Source organism: Electrophorus electricus, chromosome 17, assembly GCF_013358815.1.
Source record: "Electrophorus electricus isolate fEleEle1 chromosome 17, fEleEle1.pri, whole genome shotgun sequence".
Taxonomy (NCBI): Eukaryota; Metazoa; Chordata; class Actinopteri; order Gymnotiformes; family Gymnotidae; genus Electrophorus; species Electrophorus electricus.
Window position 1 is genome coordinate 2,104,943 of NC_049551.1, and position 10,000 is coordinate 2,114,942.

At 45.0% G+C, this 10,000-nt stretch overlaps 1 protein-coding gene across 6 annotated transcripts in view; it reads right to left on the reverse strand.

Annotated features, from left to right (window-relative positions):
* Positions 1 to 10,000, reverse strand: part of auts2a (activator of transcription and developmental regulator AUTS2 a) — a 320,293-nt gene that overhangs the window by 144,489 nt on the left and 165,804 nt on the right. For 4 of the 6 annotated variants that reach the window (XM_035535459.1, XM_035535458.1, XM_035535457.1 and 1 more), the window contains one exon: positions 6,611 to 6,631. The exons of the other annotated variants lie outside the window; for them this stretch is intronic. In XM_035535459.1, coding sequence (XP_035391352.1) covers positions 6,611 to 6,631 — 21 coding nt within the window. The remainder of the gene's footprint in view (positions 1 to 6,610; positions 6,632 to 10,000) is intronic. 6 annotated transcript variants of the gene reach the window in all.

A 10,000-nucleotide genomic window follows, 5' to 3' on the forward strand; every position in this document is an offset into this window, starting at 1 on the left:
GAACAGAACTACATCTAAATACATGAGGGAACAGAACTACATCTAAATACACGATGGAACAGAACTACATCTAAATACACGATGGAAAAGAACTACATCTAAATACATGAGGGAACAGAACTACATCTAAATACATGAGGGAACAGAACTACATCTAAACACATGAGGGAACAGAACTACATCTAAACACATGAGGGAACAGAACTACATCTAAATACACGATGGAAAAGAACTACATCTAAATACATGAGGGAACAGAACTACATCTAAATACATGAGGGAACAGAACTACATCTAAACATATGATGGAACAGAACTACATCTAAATACACGATGGAACAGAACTACATCTAAAGACATGAGGGAACAGAACTACATCTAAATACATGAGGGAACAGAACTACATCTAAATACATGAGGGAACAGAACTACATCTAAATACATGAGGGAACAGAACTACATCTAAATACATGAGGGAACAGAACTACATCTAAACACATGAGGGAACAGAACTACATCTAAATACACGATGGAAAAGAACTACATCTAAATACATGAGGGAACAGATCTACATCTAAATACACGATGGAAAAGAACTACATCTAAATACATGAGGGAACAGAACTACATCTAAATACACGATGGAAAAGAACTACATCTAAATACATGAGGGAACAGAACTACATCTAAATACACGATGGAACAGAACTACATCTAAATACACGATGGAAAAGAACTACATCTAAATACATGAGGGAACAGAACTACATCTAAACACATGAGGGAACAGAACTACATCTAAATACACGATGGAACAGAACTACATCTAAATACACGATGGAAAAGAACTACATCTAAATACATGAGGGAACAGAACTACATCTAAATACACGATGGAACAGAACTACATCTAAATACATGATGGAACAGAACTACATTTATGATATAATGACATCTAAATTTGAATATAACAACATCTAAGATGCAGCATAACATGATGTAACAGAACGTCTAACTTCATGCTGCAAGCTAAGTTCTACCACTAACCCAACCATATGAGCCAACAGCCTGAGCTCAGATGAATGGCACCATTAATATTCAGACAGAACGCTATGGAAATTCCCACAGAGACACACAAACACGCCATTCTGTCTGAGAGCACAGTTACATGCTCACAAACCTCCATCCACCGATAAAACAGGGTAGGGAACCTCAGCACACGCTGCTGACGCTACTAACCTCAATCAGGGTCTCATAGTCTAAACACACGCAGGTTTAATATCTGTAAGCCAACTTCTGAGTTGTCTGTGAACTATTATTGCTCTCCAAGATCCCCCTCAATCTAAAAAAATAATTACACAGTTCGAGCCAACACAGCCTGTTTTCTTAGCATGCAAACACACTTCAAAAAAAGCAGTTAGAAGGAGGAATCAGGCAACTGTTCGACACACACACTTCAACTAGCCACACTGTCTAGCCTTTGTATAGTCATCTGAAGCCTCATAGCTCTTAGCAGTGAGCCACTGAGCCAATTTCTTTATATAATAATCTACTACATTTCTGGATGCCACACAAAATGCTCTTTGTGAGTCTGTGCCAGAGAATAAGTCTTCTGGCGAGAAGTATTTTGCTTGTCTTAAGGAAAGGTTTGGCAGGAGACTGAAACCACAATAAAAGACAGCTGTCTGGTTATAGTCGCCGTGCTGTTAGACGATTCGACTGGCGAGAGCAGAACGAAACATTAATGCAGCAATAACAATGTTTCTGAAGTGATTAGGAGGTGAGCTAGCTGGGAGGCTGATCACTGCTCATGGAAACACTCTACTAGAGGGCACTTCCCCTCAATCTGAAATGCTTGGCAAGTTGTATGCACACACACACACACACACACACACAAACACACGCAGACAGACAGACAGACAGACACACACACACACAGGACGATAAAGTGCTCTCTAAAGAGTCCACACACACACACAGACGGACAAACACACAGACACAGACAGACAGACAGACAGACACACACACACACACACGCACACACAGACAGAGAGACACACACACACAGACAGACAGTTGCACATTTTGTTTTCTCAGTTGTACACGTCCTGGTAGTGGGCTACAGAATACCCACTGGTCATTTTGACGCATCTGATGTTTTCCTCTTTAACAGTGTTTTGTATTTACACTGAGGATGAGGCACGATACATGGAGAAAGAATACACCTCAGGAAGGCCATTAATTAAAGCGTTTCAGTGTAAAAAAGAGAGTACAGACATTCCTCTGTGGGTTCCGAAGCCACCTCCCCCGAGAGGAGGCCCTCACAGGGAGCCTGCAGACCTGCCTGCAGTGAAAAGCCACTACGACCAATTAAAGCGCTCAGCTGCACACTCACAGCAAGACAAATGGAGGCAGAGGGGCTCGATTACAAGAAACCTTTGTACCGATGTAAAGCAATTAGAGCGCTGTGAGGGGCTAGCCAGCACGGTACCTGTGTGTCATGGATCTGCTTGCCGGCAAAAGCCCCTAACAATCAGTCTTTTCTGCCATGAGACCAGCTCAGAACTCCTATTAGTGTCGTGTATCGGCTCTCAGACGGACTACCGTTCCCGCTGTGGAGGCCGGGGGGCCTCAAATACAGACAAACTAAACTCAATCCCACAGATCTGCAGGCAAAGAAAGAGTCTCGTCATTCTGGAGGAAAACTCCTGCTTTTCTCCAGACTTTTTTTTTTTTTTTCTTGTGGCCATTTCAGACAGGATCCGTTCACTTTTTCATTGCTTTGTTCCCTGGTTAAATTCCTCGCAGTAAGATGGGTTTGCTGACCGAGAATAAACCCTTTCAGCCTCCAAACCAAATCAAATCAATCACATTTCACATCATACTGGAATGAACCTGCTCTATGAGAAGGTGGATGAAGGTGTGATGTCTACTGGGTCCGTGGGGTCGGAGAAAGTTCCTTAAACGTCGTCATCATCACGATAAACCTGGACTGTGGAGCTCAATGTTGCGCAGGCCAAAACAAAACTCTCACTGCGGACCTCCAGAACATAACCAGCAGTGGATAACAAATGGGTTCTAATGGAAATGTATTTTTCAACGGTTTTATCTACAATTAACCACGTAAAAATTCCCCCTGCGACCTGATATTAGGAAGTAATTTTGACAAATGGCGCTGGATGGGAAATGACCTTTCCTTTTGCACAGAGGTGGCTAAGACTGGCCTTATTTATCAGCGATCTTTAAGGAGCAGGTAGGGAAGCTTAAATGAGAGGCTGTCATCGTGTGTAATGGGCCCAATAATGGCATCCCGCGCACTGCGTGATGATGTCCGTCCTCAAGCAGAATCCATCTTCCTCGCTCTCTCTCTCTCTCTATCCCCCCTCCCTCCCTCCCTCTCTCGCTTTCTCTACACCCAAGCCAACAAAAACGACAGCAGAATGACGATACCATCAGCAGTGAGACCTCACATCGTCCTGGAGGACAGCGCTCAGCTGGGAGTACCTGTGCACCCACAGCTACATGACGGACACATGCAGGAACCTACTCACATATGGAGCAGTGGTACGTAAGCAACCCATGCACACTCTTTCACTCTGGCAGAAACACCTCACAGAGCGCTCTAACTCTGTCCATGTATTCCCATTCACTGATTCCCCCACCCATGTTTCATCCCATCTGCTTGACGCATGACTGAGTCACGATCCCGGCCCACGATCCGCTTAAGACTCCAATCACGGGAGCACGACTGGATTTCAAAAGCAGTTTCCTTTTTTTAGAACACAAATTAAAACAAAACCTTCTGAGGCAAAGTGTCCTGCTACTAAGAATGTCTCTGGGAAGATCCTTGGAAATTCTGCGAACCGGCACACAAACAGACGTTCAGCACACAAGTTCCAGACTCAGGAAATTCAGGATAAAAAAAACAAAACAAGTGGAGGCGAATTACTCAGCAATCACCGGAGTGAATATCACTGTGATTCTCCTGACTCGAGATCTATAAAGCGGCATGACTGTTTATTCTATTACCCCCCACCACACACACACACACACACACACACTCTTCACACATTACGTTTGATAGAGTCCCTCGGCATCACTGGATAAAGTCTTCAGCAGATGGCCAGATACTTGGCTGGGGAAGAGAGATGCACTTAATATTTTTGGCAGGACCCCAGGCATGTGGTGAAAGTTCACGTTCGGCTCTATGCATCACAGATCCAGGCTGCGTCAGGGACGAAGACAAAGCCAGCGAGGAAGACGAAGCAGCTCACACGAGGAAGAAACATCTTACTCCTCTCACATGCGTCCTTTGTTTTTAAGCGCCGAATTGAAATATCATGTCCCGGTTTCAGACGTGTCGGTTTGAAAGCATCGGTCCGCCTTGATCCAGCCCCCCTTCGGTCTCAGCCGCGGCGGGTGCAGGGATGACCACGGTCCTTCTTCCACTACACCAGCAAGCCACGGCAGAGGTCTGCCAAACCGCAGTGCCCTGTAACACGGCCCTAACACGGGCCAGTCGAGACAGTGATCTCCGTGGTGGTAGGCAGAACACACAGCCGTTTGTCTCTATCCGAGAGATTAGTTCTGGAGACATTTGTGGAGATTGGACACACATTGGGTACTTAAGGGATTCTTTCTAGGATCTAAAATCAATAGAGACACATGATGTACAGCCTGGTGCAGAGAAACGGCTCTGGTCAGCTGGAACGCAGGGACAAACGCCTCTCCGCTTTGCTGTTCTCATTTCTCCTCTTTAGTTTAAAAATGGCATTGAAACCATACAGCATGTAATTCTACAAGCTCTGGAAAGGCCTGCGTTGCTACCGTTTTATGCAAGTTTGACCTGACTGTGCAAGAAATCAGAAAAAAATGGTTAATCAGTGTGGTGTAGAATTGCGACGATCCAATCCTGACATTCCCAATTAGAGCATTTGGCTAACGATCTTATCCAAAGTGACTTATTCACGTGACCCCACGACTGTGTCGCTAGCGCCTTGCGCCAACAGAGGAGCGAAAGTTAAAAACATCTGCATGTTAACGTTTGTTCCGATGACTCCATCCGTGGCTGGCTGGGGCGGGAGGTTTTACGGCCGTCAGACGGACACGTCCCTCGTCGCTGTTTTTTCATCTGTCTTGTCTAACGGCTCGACTACGATGCAGCCAGGAAACGAAGCTCGAAGAGGATGTGCTTCTAAATCAAGCCATGACAGACGTCGCCTTGGAAAAGCAGAGGCTGCAGGAGGCCAAAACAACAGCAGAGGAGTAAAATGGGTCGAGGAGAGCTCATCTTTCTTCTCACGTGCGCAGCCATTGGAAAACAGAGCGTGTCCGGCTTTGCCTCGGAAGCTTAAACGTAAAAATAAATAAATAAAACGAAATAAAAATCATGATTGCGTAAAGCGACTCCAATCTAACGAGGTTTTAAACGATTTAAAGACAGAAAGGTGGAGAAAGAAAGGGAGAAACAGGGAGACTACAAAAAGAGAGGAGAGACTACAAAAGTAATTCCACCTGATAAATGGACAAAAAAAGCCCCGTCTGCTGTTAAAGAGAGGCCAAGGACGTTGTATCCCAAGCGTTAGATTGGTTTCACATCAGATGATTACCTTCATCCATACTAATTACGTTGAATGGAAACTAATTAGGAGGAACCACTCTTCAGCTAATGAGGATCTGGGGCCTTCGTCCTTCTTAGGACATCGTTCAGAGGCGCACACTTCCCCTCCAGCTAGTATCGCTCTCTGAAGCATCTCATTTCTAAAGGGATTCAGCGCAGTTTCGAGACGTCACTGGATGTTTTCTTTATATTAAAAACTGAATTTTCCACGTATTTTGCTGTGTATAATATGTAATATTTAAACCAGAAGTGTTCAATCAGGGAGTTTAGTGTCAGATGGTTGGTATTAAATTTTTACCCAGTTCCTCTTGAGTTGAAATGGTTCTGAAAACATTAAGCTCGGTAGTGTTGCCAACACGTAGGACTTGATTCTATCTCTGCGTTTATATCCAGTGGATGCATGAGGCCAATATGATATGTACATCTACATAAACATATGCATATCTATATAAGCTACTGACATCTCTACACTAAAGGTTTCATATTATATTTTTATATTGGACTTTTTACGTTGTATCTATAACTATTATGAACATTTCCTAAACCAGGAAGATAAACATAAACACGAAAATATTACAGTGAGTGTTAGCGTATGGGCAGTACACCTGTTTGTTTGTTTTTTATTGCCAATTTGTCAATTAAAATCTGGATGAAAATCTTTTAAAACCTTTTTCATGTCGGTTTAGTCAACTAGTACAATAAACAATGTCAATGACAGAATATTTTACATTTTGTGCTGTCATGTTGTATCATCAAAACATGAACTTAATGTGGTTAGTCTGTGATAAAAAATATTTTTTACATTGAATAGCATCTATAATAATGTATTAATATGCAAAGACATACACACACACACACAGACACACACACACAGCAAGGCCTACAATTAGTCACATGAGCAGAAAGCACACCCCATGACAATACTCACAATTCCTATAAGCGACTGTGTTTTGGTAACCTCACCACAGACCTGCGAGGAGATCCACTTACCCTGTCAAAGGCCCCCTGGCTCTGAAATCAAAACAGCCCAATCACAGCCTCTCTCTCTCTCTCTCTCTCTACTTCTGCATATCATAGCTGCAGCACCACTGATTAACAACAGAGAGAGAGAGAGAGTGACAGAGAGAGAGGGATAAAGTGCAATTTGCTAAATTACAAGTATTCTGAACATGTAAATATACTTTAATTACTGCAATTAAAGCAGATTACTGGAGATTGGCAGATGGGGGATGTAATGTTGTTTTAATTAGAGTCTGAGCGCACTGTAACACAAACAGAATGTTAACCTTACTGAATGGAATGGGTAGTTAGACCCTGACAAATTGGATCCCCATGTCTCCCTCTGAAGACTTATAATTATCAGTGTTTAGACAGAAAGAGAGAGTGTGTGTGTGTGTGTGTGTAGGGCGGGGGGTTTTAAGGGTGAGCTAGAACATTTCAATTGGGTCTGTGTTCCAGCAGATGCTGACGACTACAGGAACAGAGAACTCAATCAGGATGACATCGGTAAAAATATTTTGACAACAGTTAATATGGCACTGGTGCGATGAAGTCAGACGCAGCCCGTGAGATCACTCTCAGCCAATGGGGAGCAGGCCTCTGATGCAGCGTCGGCGCCCCTTTGCAAACAGGGGGCTCACGGCAATGCGCAGCCTTGGCATAACATCAAAGGAAGGGGAAAGAAAACGACAGGAAATCAGGGGCCGATCAAACTGATACGGAACAAACCCCAGCCCTAATCCCGACCAGGAGAACGTGAGGAGCTCGGAAAAAACTCCGATTACAAAGCACAGTCTGCGTTTGCCACTTTTTAAACGCGTGTTTGATTAGCAGTCACACTTATTCAAACCACCTGAAATTGAGTGGCCACGTCACAGCCCTGCTGCAGAACACATAACGCAGCACGAAAGACAACCGCCGCTCTGCTCTTCCTCTCTTCTCCTCCTCTTCAAGGCAGGAGCTGTAGATTTCTAACAAACAGAGATGGGCAGCGCACGCCACGCCCACGCTCAAGTCAATAGTCCATTAGATATTCTAATTGAAAGTTCACTGCCTCTCACTATGCCCTGCAGTAAAGATTGCTGCTGGAAAGCCATTTAAAGGTTTAATCTCTTCATCATGTGCTATTTAGAAGCCCAACTTTGTTCCTGTTAGGCAGATCAATCGCATTAATTTACAAAATGGGGGAAAATGTCACCCTTCATCCTTTAAGTCTGTGTGGGGCAGGGAGCCGCGCTAACGAGCCCGCCGACCACACCACGGTGTCATGGGAGACCTGACCTACAAATTTTAATTACCACATGAAAAATTCAGAGCCACAGATGAATAGCGACATCAAACGTGCAACCACAGGGCTGCACGACTGCATGGGTCTGGGTTAGAATAAAATATCAAACTATCACACACACGCACGCACGCGCACGTGAACACACACACACCCCCAACACAGACACCCAACACAGACACAATCATGTTGAGGTGAAGAGTTCTCCAGTTGCTGTATCTCTAACAGCCCATCCACAGCGACACATACTGACAGAATCGTACGCTGGTGTTGACATAGCATAAGTTTAAGAGGAACCTGAACACACACTCAGGGTGAACACACACTCACATGTACAGACCATATTCAGAAAGCTCCTTTCTGTAGTGCAGACATTACACAGATTACATCATTACATCAGTGCATCACATACTGGAGCCAGCTACCACAAACACGACAGGACAAATCTGTCCTACTCACACACTGACCTCCATGGCCCGTCATCTAGTATGTCCAGCGCTGTTATTGTGTGATCAGTAGTCGGGAGGAGGGACAACAGCCCCTCCCTCTGATCTCACACACCCTGAACTGCCCCGTACTGCTGCGAACGCAATGCGCTGCGTTCTAGTGCCACCACTGGACTTACTGAGCAAAACAACTAAACACCACTAATGAAAACAGCACAAGCCACATTACGGCCTAATATGGCGTGAAATGGGCAGTAATGATCAATGTTTGTAAACGGGCACGTTATATCCTCTCAGATGTCTCGCAGAGATCAGCGAGTGTGCAAGACAAAATTAACACAAGACCAAAATGTCGGACTAAATATAGTTTAGCTAAATATAGTGGCTGCTCCCCGAGATCCTCATCTTTCCTCTGCTGTCTTCTCTCTGTCACTTACTTCTTTAAAGTTTTTTTTCCCTTTTTTCTGGTCTGAGGATGATGAACAGATCACAGGTCACGGCAAAGCTGTTCGACTAGTCAGTGGGTTAAAGAAACTAACAGCTAAGAGTCTTTAAAAATGTCACATAAAACCAGTGGCTTTTAGAGAAATTGAACAAAATACCCCCTTTTTCTGCCCACCCCCCCAATCCCCACCGCTCCGTGGCGGGAGATGAGGAGCGAGCACAAAAGCGGCCCCTCCGGAGAGGGTGGGAGTGGGCGCGTAGGGCAGACCGTGGCCCGGCAGGCAGTAATGCACTTCACACCTACCGCCACCTGCTATTAGCCTCCCAGCCATTACAGTCCCGAGGACAGCCACGTGGAGAAGGAGGCGAAAGAAGGAGACAGAGGAGCAGGACAAAAGAAAAGACCTTAGCAGACACGCTAAGGCACTCCTGGGTCGCCGCTTCTGTATTCCTGCAGTGGGTTGTGCTGTAGTATTTGGTAGTATTTCGTTTGGTAGTATTTAGTGTGAAATCGCCAGTAGGCCAGCATTACATACAAGCACGTTCTGAGACAATGCCGCTATGTTACACAAGGACACACAAAATGTAGAAGCTTTCATTATATTTATTGTGTAGGTGCGGCATTGTGAGACATTGTGGGGAGTCTGAACGTAGCTGAAGAGGAGCTACATTAGCATTGCGAATGCTTACAAGTATCTAAATGTTGACAGAACAGAAGAGGCCACAATACCATAAACACAGCAGAACGGTCCTGTTGTTTCTGGTGTTGGAACAAATGACTAAGATGGCGCGGAAAATAACGGGAGTGAGAAGAGGTCGTGTTTTGGCACATAACATGCTTCATTTCGAGCCCAAGCTGGAGGCTATGATTTGATATTCTCTGGATGTAGACCTCTACTGCGTCCCGTGGTCCAGTCCTTTACGCACGTAAACCACAGTCCCCACTCCCCACAGCTCTAAACCTCAGAGCCCAGAGCCTCACACACGGCTCACCGAAGGCCTCTCGTGCTACTGGGAGTTCTGGGAGAAGACAAATCACTTTGATTTAAGACCTGTAATTCCACGCTGCGCTCAGAGAGCACGAGAGCACAGCATAGGCTCCGGCCTGAGTTCACCACGAACGTCCACGTCAGGGCTACAAGCCTCTCCAAAGACACGTGACAGAACTGCAGCCTCATGGGCAGTGCAGCAGAGAGAGGGAGAGAG